The 19,279-nt window shown below is 39.3% G+C and overlaps 1 protein-coding gene across 3 annotated transcripts in view; it reads right to left on the bottom strand.

Annotated features, from left to right (window-relative positions):
* The window catches only part of NELL1 (neural EGFL like 1), an 851,548-nt gene that overhangs the window by 336,587 nt on the left and 495,682 nt on the right, over positions 1 to 19,279 (bottom strand). For all 3 annotated transcript variants that reach the window (XM_049890717.1, XM_049890719.1, XM_049890718.1), the window contains one exon: positions 1,101 to 1,223. In XM_049890717.1, coding sequence (XP_049746674.1) covers positions 1,101 to 1,223 — 123 coding nt within the window. The remainder of the gene's footprint in view (positions 1 to 1,100; positions 1,224 to 19,279) is intronic.

Genomic DNA, 19,279 nt, shown 5'->3' with positions numbered 1-19,279 from the left:
CCCTATAGGACAGGGTAGAACTGCCCCATAGAGTTTCCAAGGAGCACTTGGTGGATTCAAACTATCAATGTCCTCATGAGCCAGAGGGAGGTCTTTGAATTTGACTCTGAATGCAGAGAGAAGCCAGAGTACTGACTTCTAAATTGTTGAACCATTCCCAAACACAAGGAGTAGGGGGGTGAGATTTTAAGCTCCCCACCTAAGCAGAAACCCAGAGTGTGGACAAGAACAGTGCTCACTTGCCATCTAAGTAAAGAGAGGAAATTTTAAACCACTGCATTCTATTCCACGAAATAAATATATCGAAATAAATTTAAGCCTTCCATTGTTTTTGTTAGCAACCCTGGTGGCGCAGTGGTTAAGAGCTCAGGCTGTTAACCAAAAGGTTGGCAGCTCGAATCTACCAGCAGCTCCTTGGAAACCTTATGAAGCAGTTCTACTCTGTCCTATAGGGTCGCTATGACTCAGAATCAACTCGACAGCAACAGGTTTGGATTTTTTGGTATTGTTGTTATTGGGTGCCACGGAGTTGATTCCAATTCACAGTGATCTTATGTGATAGAGCAGAACTGCCCCATAGGGTTTCCTAGGCTGTAATCTTTATGGAAGCAGGTTGCCAGGTTTTCCTTCCACAGAGCTACTGGGTGAGTTTGAACCGCTGAACTTTCAGCAGTTGAGCACTTAAACCATTGTATCACCAGAGCTCCTTAAGCTTTCTATTACTGATGGATATTTTGGTTGTTTCTGGTTTTCAGTTGATACAAATAATGCTGCAAATTGTTTGATCACAAGGAACACGAGCCCACGTTAGCAGTCGGAGCTGTCCTCACCAACCCAGCCCAAGAGGCAAAACTGAAGAGAGCCATCCAGTTGTGGAAACATGCCACTGCCCCCCCCCCTTGCCTTTTTTCCAACTCAAAAGCTAGACTCAAAGCATTTTTCTCCCTCTGTGATGTACAGTGCCCTTGAGAGCTGACAGAACAGGAGCAGAAGCCCGGGTCACACTCAGCCACCAGGATGTCGAAGAGGGTCTGCCACAGGAGCACAAAGATCCAGGCAGGGTGGCAGATCAGAGCTCGCCCCTCCAACAGCCAGCCTACCTCTGCAGATGGTCCCGTTCCCCACGTAACCCGGTTTGCAGGTGCAGCTGTGTCCCTGGACAGTGTTGGTGCAGATGGCATTCTCGTCACAGTTGTGCTGCCCAGTACTGCATTCATCATGCTCTGTTTGCAGGGGGAGAGAAAAGGAGATGCTTTTTCTTAACTTGCATTCACTGGTGGTGGAAAACTTAGCTGCAACTCAACCAAATAAGACTGACAATGAACACTATATACTGGATACTTGCTATGTGCCTGGCATTTTCTATACCTGATATGGTTGAAGTCTCAACAACTCTAAAAGATGTGAAAGTGGCTTATGCAAGTCACATGACTGCTACCAAAAAAAAAAAAAAAAAAACCCAAACCCATTGCCCTCAAGTTGATTCTGACTCATAGCGACCCTACAGGTGACTGCTGCTTTAAAGTCATTTCTTCTTCTACCTTCTGAAAGGGTTTCTGCAGAGGCTCCAAGACAGTGATTCTCAACCCAATGCAATTTTCACCCTGTCCCCTTGGAGGACATTTGACCATGCCTGAAGATAATTCTAGTTGTCATGATTTGGAGGGGGAAGTGCTACTGGCATCTAGTGAATAGGGGCCAGGGATGCTGCTGAGTACCCTAACATGCTTGGGACAGCCCCCCAAAACACAGAATTAACTGGCCCAAAACATCGACGATGCTGAAGTAGGGAAATCCCACTCAAAGGTTAAAAAGAAATAAAGAACCAAACTCATAGAAGAAAGTCTATGGCTTCTTAAGACCAAAGAAGATAAATAAAAGGAAGGTCTGACTAATATCCTTGGCAAAGGGGCATTTACTCAACGGCAATGGGTTTTATGGGTATGTTCAAAGTAGTAGCGCTGGCCACAGGGAATGGTGGTGAGTACATGATTTTGCTGTGAGTAGGAAATGGTTTCACCTTCGGGACTCTATTCAAGCGACTTCAGCAGTTTAGCCTTAATTTTCCATGCAGCCCATTTTTATAGGGTTTAGAATTCAGCTTCTGGGTTGATGCATGATGTGTTCTGATACGGATACACACACACGCAAATGTATTCATACTCCCTCTCACGTACACACACACACACACACACTCAAATAGCGATGGCATCCTTAATCCATAAGTGAGGGCAGAGTGGAATAGATCTAACACTGCCAAATGGACTAAAAATGTAAAGTTAGAAACCAAGATTTCACAGCTCACTATGCTTTTTTCTCATAATCAAGAAGTTTAAGCAGACATCGAAATGACTGCTCTGTAAATAAACAATATGGGAAAGTTTATACCATTTATTCCCTTTAATATCTGCCAATATAACTTCTTAGAAATTTTCAGAAAAAAAACAAGTAGGGCTATTTATATCATAAATAGGTTATAAAAGATCATATATCATAAAAAGTTATAAAAGGAAAATTTAAACCCCAGTTAGAATCCCCCTCAAAAAATAACACTAATTACAATAAAACTAGAAATTCAGTATAGCTTGTTAAGTGAACCACTAAATAAATCAATGCACCAATCAATTGAAATATTCTCCATCTTCATTAATTTTTGTTTTAAATTTCCTCACAGGGACCCAGTAACGAGAAAGGTTAAATCCTGCAAAGTAGAGTTGTTTCAGTCACTCAACATGCAATTATATTAAAAGCAAAGTATACACACGCACCTGACTTTCAATTTAAAACCTTGGATTTTCCAAAGAAAATTTTTCTTTAGTCCTTAAGACCAGCCAAAACTGTCAGTGAGAAACGTGCACAGGTTAGCAAGCACTGAGAAGGAAAGGGAAGATTTATGATGACACTCTTCTAGTCTGTGCTAAAGTCATCACCAGTACACTCCAGAAACAGTATAACTCCGTGGATGTCTAATCAAATTTATAGACCTATCAAGCACCTAGTATGTGCAGGTACGATACCAGATGATGCCAGGGACACTAAAAGTCTAAGAATATAGACTTATACTCTGTTTTCAATCTCCTATTTAAATCCATTTAGTAAAGAATTATTAAGTTTTCTACTGGGAATATGAGTAGATACGGTCTCTGCTCTCATGAACATTTTAATAGGGGCCACCAGATCTCAATAAGTAACTAACTGGAACACAAGGGAGAAGTGATAATTGCTCTAAGCAGGTAACCTTATATTTTATCATACAAACAGGACGTATTTTAGAGGGAAAGAGGGCTCTGCTGATAATTACGCTGGGAAAACAGGCATAACTCAGGATGACCTAAGCAAACAGGCATGTGTGGTCACTCAAGATAAGAGAAACAAAGAAAAACTGGAATGAGAGTTCATCAGACTCTATTCTGAATGAGGAAAAGAGAGAAGCCTTCTTGCAAGACGTAATATTTAAACTTTAAAGAACGGACATCGTTTTCTCAGCCAGAGTTGTCCATGAAGGGCATTCCAGGCAAATGAACAGTGTGGAGAAAGGAATGATTTTATAAAGCAACCTGAAAGTCTGGCCCATCCATACCTAATCAGTCTTATCACCCATTGTCCTTGGAAGCAAACCCCCTTCTCTGATTCGTTGGCCAACCTACAAATGTACGAGTTCATTCCTACCTTTCTAGCTTTTTCATGTTGTTCTCCTGATGTAAAATATCTTCTTCCAGTGCAGTTGGAATAGATATGTCCCTGCCTGGCTTCAAATACCACTTCAACCCCAGGCTATTGCCATGAAGCCTTCCATACTTGCTCTCTAGACCCCATGGATTTCACCCATCTTGGAATTTCTTTAAAATTTAATAGTTTTACCTCTTTGTACATGTTATTGTTGTATGGCATTAAGTCAATTCCAACTCATAGCAAAATATAGAACAGAGTAGAACTTCCCCATAGGATTTCCTATGGGAGCAGAAATCCACATCTTTTTCCCATGGAGCCACTGAGTGGTTTGAATTGATGACCTTTTGGCTAACAGCCAAGAGTTTAACCACTGTATCACCAGGGCTCCTTCTTTGGAGATAATCGTATCAAAATATAGTATGATGTTATTTATAAGTTATATCATTAATGCCTTATTAAGTAACTAACTTTGAAGAGAGAAACTGTAGCAGATTTTCTACAATCCCTACATTACCTATCAATATTTACACAACAGTATTGATCCTAGAGAGCACCATGAACTAAATACTTCACATGTGATATTATTTAATTCTGCCAAAAATCATATCGTGAAAGCTTCCCCATTTTACAGATAAAGAAAGTGAGACAAAAACAGGTAATTAATCTTCCTATGATCACGAAACTAGTAAATGGGGTAGCTCAGATCTGTGACTCCAGAAACCTGGCCTGAGCCACACTATGACAGAGAAGTTGCAAGTAATTTGGATGTGATTGAAACTAAACCAAGAATTACATAAGAGATTCCATAACACTAAAAATGGAAGACTGTCTTTTTCCATACTGGCCCCAAATTCCCATTGAGATCTTGGATATACTTCCTGAAAAGACCTGACCTTGGCAGCAGGATCCCTGCCCTCATATCCAAAGGACGAAGGCTACAAAACTTCCATATTTTATTATTTTTGTCATGCCAAGTTTTCAAAGTGACCAAACCTTCAGTGACAGAGGTGCTCAAAGAAGAAATGATCGCCTTCTCACAATACTAAATTCCCTCTCAACTGGTGCAGATGCTTACAAAAGTAAAAGACAGTGCTTGTGGCACGGCATAGAGGTCAAGAGTACACACTCCAGAGCCACACCACATGGGTTGGATGATCCTGGGTTTACCACTTTCTAGGTAAGTGAACCTGGGTACATTACCCAGCCTCTCTGTGCCTCAATTTTCTATTCTATAAAATGGGGATAATAGCAGCATCTGCCTCCCATATTAACTTAGTTAATCCTCACAACAACTCCCAAGAGTTAGGTACTACTAGTAGTAATACTACCACTACAACAACTACTTGTGGATGGACTTAATCATGAGATAGTGGTTAAAATCGTTTGAGTAAATGTTCTCTTTCCTCTATTGGCTGGTAGTTCAGGCAGAAAGTTATGAGCAGATAGGCATTTGTAGATAATTAAATTAGAATACCTCTTTGAAGACTCAAAGAAATATTTGCTTAGGATCAATTATGGTCCCCAAGAAACAAGACTATAGATTGGGAAAATGAAGACTGTATGTTAAGGATTGTTGATGTATGACCTGACCTTAATTACAGAATATTTGGAATATCAAACATCTAAAACAAAGGATAAAGATGGCAACAACAAGCTGTCTCTCCACTAGTAACAATAATGATGATAATAATTATTGTTATGCTGGTTTTTACTGAGCACTTATCAAGTACTGTTATTACCATCTTGTTCTTTTCTCCTTCTTTCTCCCTTCACATCCAAGGAATGGCTCAGAAGAACTCTACTAACCCATTTCTGTAACAGTGATGTGGCATCAATGTTGCTGTTGTTAGGTGCCATCAAGTTGGTTCTGACTCATAGTGACCCTATGTAAAACAGAACAAAACATTGCCTGTCTGGTCCTGTGCCATTCTCACATCCATTTGCCATGTTTGAGCCACTTTGTCAATCTATCTCATTGAGAGTCTTCCATTTCTTTGCTGACCTTCTACCTTACCAAGCATGAAGTCCTTCTCCAAAGACTGGTCCCTCCTGATAACATGTCCAAAGTACGTGAGATGAAGTTTCTCCATCTTCGCTTTTATGGAGCATTCAGCTGTACTTCTTCCAAGAAAGGTTTGTTCGTTCTTCTGGTAGTCCATGGTATATTCAATATTCTTTATCTACACTGTAATTCAAAGGCATCAATTCTTCTTTGGTCTTCCTTATTCATTGTCCAGCTTTCCCATGCATATGAGGCAATTGAAAATACCATGGTTTGGGTCAGGCACACCTTAGTCTTCAAAATGACATCTTCGCATGTGACTACCTTAAAAGGTCTCTTGCAGCAGATTTGCCCAATGCAATACATCATCTGCATTGGGCATCAACAGCCACTATCAAATAACACATTGTCTTCCTTAGTGAACTAATAAGAACCCCAACAATCTACTGAAATAGTCACTTCAACTGTGGTTATGAATACCCCATGTTTGGGGTCTGGCTGGCTTGTGACTTTACCTTGTTCAAGGTAACCTCTCATGTATCTTATAAAATTGTTATAATAACCCCACTGGACTAGAAGCTGTCCTTGGCTCAAGGCCCTGGCTATGGTTATGGGCAGAATGAATATGGCAGTAGGGTTTCAAAGGAGGAGACGAGAGGTGGAAGGAAACTAGCTCCCATTCTTTCTCATTCCATCAGAGCAGTGAGAAGCAAAAGACAAAGTAGTAACTCAATCAAGTGCCCTTCTACTTGGATATATATTAAATGTGGAGATTATATTAATAATTTATACACAATATTATACATGCATATAAAAGTCCTTAAGAATGTATATTATACTATTAATAGTGACTTCCACTTGGGGTGGGGGCTGGATAGAGGGCAAATGGGAGGGACTTATACTTCTTATTTTATTCACTTTGTACTTCTGAATTTTTTACAACCAATATGTATCTTTTATAACTAAACAATAGTTTTTTGTTGTTTTTTTGAGAAGAAAGAAAATGATTTCCAGATGTATCCAAGTTTGTACGGAAAAAAGGTGACAGCCCAGGATGCAAATCTCAGCACTGCCACCTATGAGGGGTTTGACAAAATATGCTCCAGTACCTGAATGTTAAAATGCAAACACAGACGCCATGACTAATGAGTAGAAAACTTGGCTTAGTCCTTGTTTCCTCAGCTCCTAAAATATTCTGGTACAGAGGTGATGCTCAAGATACATTTATGTAATGCATGATCATAGAAGCAATTTTGTAAAGCATCTGACACCATTTTTTGTACATACTAGGTCCTCCAAAAAATGGAAGGGGCCACCACCACTATTATCATTATCATCACCTATATCATCACAGTGTGGTGTTGGCCTGTTTTCCACGAAGCCTTCCCTAATAATTCCAGAAATATTTTACTAGGAGCTCTGTTACTCTTTTCTATATCTGCTAGGGTCCTAAAACACATTTCTCCTGTATCCAAATTCATCTTGGTCAATTGCTTGCTCTGTGACCTCAGGGTGAAAATTAATGTCTCTGAACTTCAGTGACATCACCTTCAAATGGAAGCAATAAGATTCATCTCACAGACTTCTTGGGAAGATTCACTGAGAGAGTGTGACAAAGTGTCAAGCAGCACACTGGCCAAAGAATATGGATTCAGTAAATGTTAGGTTTTTTCCACAGGGATAATGTAGAAATTCATCATTAACTTACAAAATCAGTGAAGAGCTGAACTGTATACTAATGTTTCTGAGTTTCTTTTAAAATACCCAGTCCAATAGGAATATTCAAAACTAGAACAAAAGAGAGAAGCAAAATTGTTGTTTGACCAATGGTCACATAAGCATCCCCAAAGTGACCCTTTTGCTGAGGTCCTTTTATCTCTCTCCTGTGAAGAAGCAAGCTTATGATTCTTTTGGTTCCACAACTACCCAGAGGAACTCTAAAGAAAAGTGTCTAAAAATGAAACATGGCAAGAAAAATAATGTTGTGTTCAAGTTTTTATTTATCACAAAAGTTTGGCTTCTCCTTCAGGGATTTGTGGTATGAATGTGTTGTTCTTTGCCTTTCTGAATCAAGATAATCATGCAGAAAAATAAAGGGAACTTGGGAGAAGCGCTGTCAAAGGGGAAAAGTTTCTTTTGTTCCCCCTTTGTCAATGACTATGACTCCTTTTCCAGGAGCTCTGCGATTCAGATGACTTATTAGCTCCCAAAGCAGAAGAAGATGAAATCATAAGAAAGCACAGAGTCCTGGAAATTTTCTGTTATTATTCTGCTTTTTAACACATCCTCTCAAGGAAACAAAAACCCACTGCCATTGAATTCATTCCGACTCCTAGCGACCCTATAGGACAAAGAACTGCCCCATAGGGGTTCCAAGGCTGTAAATCTTTATGAGAGCAGAGACTGCCACATCTTTCTCCTGTGCAGCAGCTGAACTTTCGGTTAGCAGCTGAGGGCTTTAATCCACTGTGCCGCCATGGCTCCTTCACGTCCCATCATTCCCACTGAATTCCTCCTCCATACCAAATCTTACAAACAATTTTTCATACCATAGTCACTAATAAGCTTTGATCTCTATACACTTACCTAGTTTTGCAACACTGGCCTCACAGGGGCAGACAGGAGGGAGGGAGGAAAGAAAGACTCAATGCTTAGGAGACACTGAGCTTCTGTTAAGGGTATGGTATAATCTGAGAACAGGTAAGGGTGACAGTTGAACAATAATTAATGTCACCAAAACGTACATGTGAAGAGTGTTGAAATGTCAAATGTTCTGTTACATATATATCTACCACAATTAAAAAAAACTAAGCTGCCTGATTTAAGTCTGATGTGTCTGTCTTGTCTCTCACCAATTGGTAAACCCCTGGTATTCACGTGAGGTAATAAATATCATTTCCTCCTCTGTATCTATGGAAAATTACATTTTCCCAAGAACGGCTGCAACAGAATCTTTCGTTACACATGCTCTACTTCAATGAAACCTTGCTACTCCCCATTAAGAAGTAGAGTCCAATTAGCTTCCCCTTGAATCTAACTGACTTTAGAAATGTGCTTGTGATCAGCAGAATGCAGCAAAAATGACATTGGGTGATTTCCAAAGCTGTCAAAAGTCTGCCAGCATCTGGAATGCTTGTTCTCTGGATGCTCCATCTCAAAATATTCCCTTAGAACCCAATGGCCAAGAACACCCAGAGGCCGTGTGTACGTGCTCCAGTCCCATAGTCCCATACAAGCCAGCCTTGGAGTCATCCCGACCCAGGCACCAGACATGTGAGTGAAGAAGCCTCTAGATGATTTCATCTCACAGCTTTTTGAGTTCCCCCAGCACTTGAAGTCTTCTCAGCTGAAGCCCAGATGTCATGGAGAAATCAAGCACTTCCTGCTGCGCCCTGTCTAGATTATTAACCCACAGAATTTATGAACATAATAAAATGGTGGTTGTTTTACACCACTAAGTTTGGGGTGGTCATTATATAGCAATTGATAACCAGGACAGTTTCCCTGGCTCTGAGCCAAAGGCATGGTGTGGAGCAGGAGCTCAACATGTTTTGTGGAACAGGGTTGAAATTAAAATCAAAGCACCAGACAGCTCTGTGTTTGTTCCTGAGGCAGTCTCCAATCCTCAAAGTGAGGCTCTTTAAAGGATGGCTCACTATCTGTCACTTGCCTTATACCGTCTTATTCTGCAAAGCCTTTGGTTATCACCTAACATGGAGGGACCCTAAAATGATCCCAAAGCAGGGGGCGGGGGTGGGCAATTTTGCAGCAATCAAAATGAATTTTCATGAACATCAGCTAAATGACTGCCCTGGGAACTGCAATGCGTATGTTGATAGCACTGCTGAAACCTATCACCAAATTCTACATCCAGTTCCCCTGGCTATTGCTATCCAACAATGCACAAATGGAGGAGGAAGTAGAAAATAACATGAAGAAAGCCAAAAGGTTATTTTATTGTATTTTTGAAGAATCTGCAGGAACCCAAGAGCATACGTAGAGGTCAGAATCAGGGCTTCTTCCCCCCTAGAGATGGAAAAGTGCAGTGATGAGAAATCTGAGCTCTGGTTAAAATCCCACCTCTGCCACATGGCTGTATGAACTTAACCAAGTTATACATAATCTTCTGCACTAGTTTCTCGTTTAATGTAAAAGGATGTCATAAAGATCAAATGATACAATGTGTATCTGAAGTTATTCACGTATTTACCGTGCACCTGGGATCACCGGGCGGTGTAATTGGCTAAGTGCTCAACTACTAGTTGAAAAGCTGGCCGTTTGAAGCCACCCAGAGGCGACCTGTTTCTGAAAGTTCACAGCCTTGAAAACCCTGTGGAGCAGTTCTACTCTGCACATATGGGGTCATGATGAGTCTGAATCAGCTTGACAGCAGCTAACAACAACAACAATCATACACCTATGATGTGCTTGCAATGTTCTCAGCACAGAAAGCAAAATGGTGGACGAATGAGATAAATTTTTCTGCCATGATGGAGCGTACACTTTAGTGGGGAGACAAGCAATAAATAATTATGCAAAGAAATACGTAATATAATTTGGAGTATAGATAATTAAGATGACAAACAACAAAGCAGGGCAAAGGGATAGATAGTGATGAGAGTACTAAATTAGATAGAGAGGTCTGGGAAGGCTTGTCTGAGGACATTTAAACAAAGACCAGGATTAAATGAAGGAGTAAATCACACAACTGTCCTGGGGAAGAGCATTCGAGACAGACAGAATGCCAAGAAAGAGCCTTGAAGTGGGAAAAAAGAAGAGCCAGGAGGCCTGGGTGGCAGAAGTAGAATGAAGAAATGAAGTTACAGTAGAAAATCAGGTCTACCAGGTAGGTAGCCATGGCTTAAGTCAGGTTGGCCTTTTTTAAGTAATACGGACTGTACTCTAAGAATGGTTGGAAGCCATTGATAGGTTTCCCACCACCCTCTACATGAATTGCTTAGCACAATGCCTAGCATATTAGAGCAGAAACTCAACAAATCGCTGGGTTTCCATGTTATTATGACCTAATATCAAGAAAGGACAGAAGAAACAAATTCTCACCAGCAACACCGAGTCAAATCTACACTCATACAGCAAATGATGAGGCCAGAGGGTATATGACCCGCAGGCTCCAAGTGGGGCTGATATTTCAGGTCATACACAAAAGATGTAGAAACAAGAGATATGAAACCATGGGGCTGATATTTCAGGTCATACACAAAAGATGTAGAAACAAGAAAAGAGATATGAAACCAGAGATGTTAGGCATGCTATTCTCCCACAGACTATATTACTGTGTTCTTCATGGAAATCCAAGTTGGGACATAACAACACTTTTTACAAGAAAGCTTATTTGCTTGCGACTGAGTCACTGACGAAACCGTCAGCATGTTGGAACCAGGCCTTATTTCTGTCCAAGACCTGAGGACCAAGAGCTGCATGCTTCAATATGGCAGCCACTAGCCACATGTGGGAGCCTTGGTGGCGCAGTGGTTAAGAGCTTGGCTGCTAACCAAAAGGTAGGCAGTTCGAATCCACCAGCCATTCCCTGGAAATCCTATGGGGCAGTTCTGCTCTGTCCTATAGGGTCGCTATGAGTCGAAATCGACTCAACAGCAATGGGTTAGCCATATGTGGCTAACGAACCCTTAAAATACGACTAAGTCTGGATTAAGATGCACTATAAGTTAAAAAAAAAAAAAAATTACTGGCTCTCAAAGACTTTCTTCCAAAATGGAGAATGTAAAATATCTCATTAACGATTTTTATACTTATTACATGTTGAAATGATGTTTTAGATACACTATAAAAATATATATATATATTACATAAAAAATTATTAAAATTAAGTTCACTTGTTTCTTTTTGCTTTTCTTAATGGGGTACTGGGAGCCCTGGTGACACAGTAGTTAAGAGCTCAGCTGCTAATCAAAACGTCGGCAGTTCAAATCCATTAGCCTCTCCTTGGAAATCCTATGGGGCAGCTCTACTGTGTCCTATAGGGTCACTCTGAGTCAGAATTGACTCAACTGCAATGGGCTTTTTTTTTCCTTTTTTTTGTTTAATGGAGCTACTAGAAAAATTTTAATTACATATGCAGTTTGCCTCATTATAGAATTATAAGACACAGAGCAGGTGCTCAGTAAATGTTGGCACGAAAAAAAGGGAGGAGCAGGAATATCAATAAGATAGAGTGGTGAATGGGGTTTATCTTAAAACCCAGGTCTGGCTGTGTGATAACAGTTGCCTGGGGTGCTGTCTTAGAAAAGATTCAAGGTCAAACCCTAGAGAAAAGGAAAGACTACTGGAGTTACCTCATAGTATCTGTCATAGACACAAGAGGAAAACATGGCAGCCCACATACCGTGTACTGATCATTCTTGGATGGAGATGATGATAATGATAATAGCAATAATTTCTTGCGAACATATTCTATAATGGATATGTGCTGAAAATTTGCACTTCCTGTACATACAGCGTCGCTATAGGATTGCTATGAGTCGGAATTGACTCGACGGCAGTGGGTTTGGTTTGTTTTGGTATATATTTCATTCACAATTTTATTTTCTTTCTTACCACAACCTTGAAAGGTAGGAATTACTACCCCCTTTATCAAAGATACAAAAACAGAAGTTCAGAGATGTTAGTTTCCTAAGCTAATAAAAAAATTCCAGGATTTGAACCCAGGGCAACATTTCTCCAAAGTTCACACTCTAATCATGACCTGCCATGAACAGGCCCTACCTCCTGAAAATAGACGTCCCAGGCATGGTGGGTTGCCAGTATGGATCTCTGTTTTCTGCCTGCTCAGATGCTTGGTGTCTGATCTATTCCTAAATTTGGATTTGCCCTTGATCCACACTTTGGATATGACATAAGGATACGAGCTGAATATATCTTGAGCCTCTTCCCTTACCTTAGAAGGTTAGTCTAGATCAGCAGTTCCAAAGTTTTGGCATGCATCATAATCATGTTTTATTAAAAAACAGACTGCTAGGTCCTACCCTTAAAGTTTCTGATTCAGTCAGGCTCGGGTGGGGACTAGGGATCTGGGTTTCTAGTAAGTTCCTAGGTGAAACTGATGCTGCTGGTTCAAAAACCACAATTTGAGAATCACTGGTCTAGATCCAGCTATCAGTTCTTTTGGTCACACATTGTGTCACCTGTGGAGTCTTTAAAAATGAACCAATGCCCAGCCCTTGACCAGATCAACTGGTGGATCCAGGCACATACATTTTTAAAATCTCCCCAGGATAGAAGTAATGGTTGAGAATCACTGAGGTACCTAGTCCTTCTGTTTAACCCTCCTTTCTAGCTCTTCCAAAAGATAAAATTAGGAAAAGATAACCAAATCTATTCTAGTCAAGGGGCCAGGCCTTAACTGACAATATGGATAGAACAACTTCATAGCTGAGTACAAGCCTGGGGGTTGATGGATGAGTACTGGGGGGAGGATGAGGGAGTCTGAAGCCACAGGACAGGCACAGCAGCAGGAGACTGAATCCCTAGAAATGCTTCTCAGTAACCGACCTTATGAGAATTCACTGGTCTGGCCGATAAAGATATTTTAATAGTAACTAAAGACCAGTATGTGTTCAGTCCCTGTCATTTGCTTCATAGCTGGAGAGTTTTCCAAGGTGAAGGATACTGATATTATAACTATCATCTGGCTCAACAGGAATGAAATTTGATGGAGTGGAAATGATCCACATCTGTGAGGCTCCCCGAGGAGGAAACCCAGTGCAGCTAGCGTCTAAACCTGAAAAATCTGCAAGGCTAAGAATTTCAAGTATAAACATCAGGAGATATTTGTTTCATAAAAGTAGGACAATTCCTAGGAATCTAAAAATCTGATATTGACTTCTCCCTTGGCAGTGCCAAAAGGGAAAACAGCTCTCTAAACTGTCCCTTTATCCCTGTCACTCAAAAAAAAAATTCAGCAACTTCAAATGAAGTGACTTCTTAGCTGTGAAATTTTCTGGTGTTTGGTAACTTTGCAGCAGCACAACTCAGTACAACCCAGCAACTCCTGGCCACAGAGTTACCGTAACACTTCCATTTTAGATTTATTGGCAGAGGATATTTTTCCTCTAGAAAGGCATTTTTCCCTCCTTTTGAATGCTTCTTTACTGCTTGTGGCTATGCCAAAGATGCTGACTGGCTCTAAAATGCAAATAATTTTTTAAATATTTATTGATTTGGTTTTTTAAAACTTCTATAACAAAATCCTTTTTATTTATGCTATTCCCTCTCTATGGTCTTCATCCAGGCCTAATCCGTATCCAGTTCTTGAAAAGTTCCCCAAGTCATATCCATTTGCAGTTAGTATTAGAGGTAGTTTTATTTTTTATTTCTGATTGGCCTACAATTATCAAAACTGCCAAACATTTGAAATTTAAATTTTTCTGTCCCCTCAATCTCTCTGAAAAGTAACCCTACCTTTTTTTTAAGTCAACAATTTGCAACACATGGAAATTACCCCATTTACCTATCTGATCTGTACTTTTGGATTTTCATATCTTAGTAGCCAAATAACCAGTTTTTTCCCTGCACGTCCTGTTTGGAAGAAAAGGAGAAATGATAGGAAATACACTGTCAGGGTACATGTTACAGACACATTCACTTTAGCCTTTTAAATGTTACAAATGGCTATCACTCCTCAGTGATAAATGGTTTAAAAACAATGAGTTGAAAGTCCTGTGAAAACCTCAGTCGTTAAAAATTTCAAGATGTCCCACTCTGCTGTTTCTCTTTGGGTTGGAAAATATACCAATGCGTTTTGTGAGTCCTTTGCCCCAACAGGGATTTAAAACACTTCAGCCAGATGTAACCTCTGTTAACTAGACCATTTGTTTATCTAGAAAAGTGTGGCCATGACCCCTTCCTGGGCATTCTGTTTATGGTTCTGTTATAAAATCAAAACAAACCCCTACTTCATAAAGTCTCCACAGGAAACATCTACTTGAAAAATCTGTCACTACAAAATGTGCCCTTTTAACTACACCTATGAGTCAAGTGAAAAGTAAGAACATGAAAATAATACATCTATACCAACAGTGCACATTGCCATATGTTTTGAAAAATGGAAACAATGATAGGCAATTAAAATAATAGCTTAATGTTTCCTTTTCATTTCATACACACACATATACAAACACACCATACACATACTCACTTGATGTGCTACTGACCTCAATAAAAGAATACTTTAAAAATCAAGTAAGGAAAATAAATCTTCACTTTATCTTCCTGAATACCTATAGCACTGTATATTCAAAGTTCCTGATAAAAATTTGTATACTATTTAATCATTAGAGTACAGTACAATGAAAGCTTTGTCATCCCATTTACTATAATTAAAACATTTTAAAACTATCACCTTTTAAAACATTCAAAACTGCCTGTTAGGAAAGATGTGATATTTATATCTTGATCAAATAAGTGATTCTTCCACTTGACCCTCAAATAAAATAGGTATCATTGGGTTTACACTAAGATATTATAAGCAAAGGTTGTAACTGAAACACACATCTCTGGGATTTGTAATAAAGAAAGATAATTATTACCACATAAATAGGAAATGAAAGTGCTATAAAAATAGAGTAGCTTAAAAGGAAAAACATAATACCTAGCACTAATCATTGAATGAATACTACCCATAAGTCAAACACTATTTCCTATAATCAAATGGTGGTTGAAGTGTTATATTTTGTCTTTTTCCATACAGCTTTGCTATATCATTTAATAGAACCTCTTGAAATATGTAAGTTAAATAATGATGAGAAGATGTATTTGAATAGTACCTCAGTCAAAAAAAAAAAATAGAAGTTAAAACATAATTTCATTTGCTTCTCACACACACTCTATAAGGAAGGCCCATAACCAAAAACCCATTGCCATCAAGTTGATTCCAACTCACAGCAACCCTATAGGACAGAGTAGAACTGCCCCATAGAGTAGAACTGCACCATAAGTTTCCAAGGAGCACCTGCTGGATTTGAACTGCTGACCTTTTGGTTAGCAGCCGTAGCACTTAACCACTATGCCACCAGGATTTCCATAAGGAAAGTAGGAAGTTACTATTGTCCTTATTTTACCTGATGATCCCACTAAGCTTCAGAAGGGGCCATGATTAACTAACCATTAAACTGAGACCATAATCCAAGTATTCTGACTTCTAATCCAAAGATTTTAACTCTAATCCACATGATAATAATAACCAATAACCAGATACCATCAAGTCAACTTCAACTCATTGCAACCCATGTGCGTCAGAGTAGAACTGTGCTCCATAGGGTTTTCAATGGCTGGTTTTTTACAAGTAGATCACCAGGCCTTTTTTCCCCAAGGTGCCTCTAGGTAGACTTTCTGTTAGCAGTCAAGAGTGTTAACCATTTACTCCACCCAGGGACTCCAATAATAACAACAACATTAAAAAAAAAAACATTGTTAATTCTAACTCATAGTGACCCTATAGACAGAGTAGAACTGCCCCATAGGGTTTCCAAGGCTGCAATCTTTACAGAAGCAGATTGTCACATCTTTCTCCCAAGGAGCAGTTGGTACATTCGAACTGCCGACCTTTGGTTAGCAGATGAGGGCTTAACACTGGGCAACCAGGGCTCCTTAATAATAACAGTACAATAGCTAATGTTTATTAAGTCTAACCAAATGCAAGCAGAGTGCCCTATCAAGTACTTACATCTCAAAAACACTGCAGGAAGAAAGTACTGTTGTAACACTAATTTTACCAAATGAGGAAACTGAAGCATGGAAAAGTAAAGGTCAACACAGCTAGGAAGTAGTATAGTCAGCACTTGAATATGGACTTGCTTGACTACAAAATCTAATTATCCTCTCAAACTATTAATTCCTACCTTACAACATTCTCAATATAATACCAAAAATCTTCCCTTCCAGGGAGGCAGAAAAGTTTCATATCAGTAGTATTCTATCTTTTCCATTATCTACCAGAATTGCTGAAGTTGAGGAAACTAAACAGATAAGAGCTAACAATTGGGCTCTAATCTCTTCCTCCAGCTTCTGAGGATGCTTGATGAAAAATCTGACCCTTAAATGCACTTCTTGTAATATCAAGTGAGGAAATATCAAGAGAAATAAACAAAGCCCTTACTAGGGCTGTATGTATTGATTAGTGATTGAAGGGTGTCTCTGAACAAGTCAGAAATGTTTAGCATCATTTTTGCCTGCAGTTGCAGTTCAAATGGAAACTGGGCCAGCACCCCTCCCACTATTAGGGAGTTCTCAAGGTTTTTTAAGCTGATAGTTCATAGACCCTGCAGCTTTTCTGTGCTAATGTGACCCAGACTAGGGCCAGTTCCCGTATTTTGGGTCCAAAACAAATCCCATACTGTTATGGGGCAGCAAAAGCTGTGTCCAGGTGTCTGAGGCCTTTGTTATGCTGTGGCTTGTGCAGGCTGCAGTACTGTGTCCTCCATCCTATTATAAAGCTAAGTGGGTGAAACTATTGTGTCTTGTCAACATGGCTGACAATACAAACAGGAAACCCAGATCTGTTGTCCTATACAACCAATGACTAAGCATCTTTCCAAAGTCCAGTTTCAATCCCACTAGACATGCTGAAAGGAGCCCTGGTGGTGCAACAGTTAAGTGCTTGGCTACTAACCAAAAGGTCAGCTATTCAAACCTACCAGCTGCTCCACAGGAGAAAGATGTGGCAGTCTGCTTCCATAAAGATTCACAGCCTTGGAAACCCTATGGAGCAGTTCCACTCTGTCATACAGGGTCACTGTGAGTCAGAGTCAACTCAGTGGCAAGGGGTTTGGGTTTTTTGGGGGGTTTTTTTGGTAAATATGACAAGCAAACATTTGTATTAAACTCAAACACCAACAAAAATGCTTTCTTTTAATAGTTACAAGATTCTGTGCAGCTAAGTAACAAGACCAAAGACTCTGACCTTAACAAAGGGAAATTTATTAAAAATTAAAATATATCTGTATCTCAAGCACTACTCGATTGTAAGTAAAAGAGGAAGAAATAATACAAGGTCAAAAGATTTCAAAGTAATATACATTCACTTAACTTAAGAATGATGGTATAAGTTACTATAGCCCAATGGACTGAGTAGACAATCTTACTATTAGATATGCTTATAAGTATATGCTTACAGGGCTTGCCTACAGTACAGAGTTGAGAGCAGGTATAATGCTCTGATTTCTTATTTCAGGTATCATATTCTGATATCTGATTTTTAAATTCAGCAAAATGCCTTGCCAAAGAGAATGTACAATGTGTGTCAAATGAACGAAGTTAGTAAATGTAGCATTCTTCATAGTTGCTGGAGTTACCAAGTAATTATATAATAAATAAACCTAAGAATAATCAATTGGCATAACGTGTTAGGAGCAGTTTAAAGAAGAGAGGCAAGTTAAAGATGCATATAGCAGAAGGAGACTCATACCAGTATATTCTTTCCAGCATTATTTGCAATGGTAAAAACTAGTCAACAGAAGAAAGGATAAGTAAGCTGGGGGCAATTATGGATTACTACATAGGAATTAAAATGAATGAACTAGAGGTATATATGAACATGGATAAATCTAAACGACTTTATGCTGAGTGACAAAAGCAAGTGGCAGTTGAATAAATACAGCATGATACCATTTTTATAAAGTTAAAAAAATGCCAAAAATACTACCTTTCTTAAGGATATGTAAACACACGGTAATAGTATGAAAACATATGTGGAAATGATAAAGACCAATTCCAAGAAAGTGGTTATTTATGAATAAGGAGGAAGAAGAATGAGCTGCAGGAGGGGTATACAGGTACTTCAACACTATCTATAACTTTTCTTAAAGAAACTACACAGGGCAACATATTAAATTTCATAGGATTCAGTGATGGGTACAAACTTGTTTATTACATTATTCTCTAAATCTTTCTATATGTTTGCAGTACTTCATGAAAATATTATTAAAGGGAATAAGCTTATAGTGTCCCAGAAAGTTTATTCTGAAAGCAACTCCAGGAATATTGAAGATCATTACGGCCAAGATCACATAGCCAGAGACCCCAGAGCAGATAAGTGACAACTCAAAAACTAAAACTCAGTTTGTCTAATTTGCACATCTGCACTGTATCCACCATGCCTTATAGCATATTATGTTTAGTGTTTTAAGTTAAATTAAAAAATTTTATTCTTAATTTTAATTGGAGAAAAAAATCCCAGCTTTGTTTCTTCACTTCTGGGTAGCAGTTTTTGTAGCCTGAAGGGCTGTAAATTTCAAGACTCTGAGAATAAGTAAAGGTGACAGAAAAAATCTGCAGGGCCATCTGAAAGTCTTTACATCTCTGAGGCTGGAAGGAATCATTTCATCAAAATTGCCAACACATAGACCTGCTACGGAAGCCAAGCACATTTGTAGAGCTGTGGATAAAGAGCTGGGGTGCAGTTATTCTTAATGGAGATGACAGCCATCTGTCTCAGCCCTCAAATGTCAGCCTGAATTTTAACCAGCATCACGAGAAGCATCCCAGCCCAAGACACAGTGACTAAGCAGGAAATGCTGCTCACCTCCTTCTCCAGAATGATACTGACTGTGGAAAAAGAACACGAGCAAA

This window comes from Elephas maximus, chromosome 7 (genome assembly GCF_024166365.1).
Source record: "Elephas maximus indicus isolate mEleMax1 chromosome 7, mEleMax1 primary haplotype, whole genome shotgun sequence".
Classification (NCBI taxonomy): Eukaryota; Metazoa; Chordata; class Mammalia; order Proboscidea; family Elephantidae; genus Elephas; species Elephas maximus.
The sequence above is the reverse complement of the archived record's forward strand: the minus strand, read 5'-3'. Positions and strand labels throughout refer to the sequence as shown.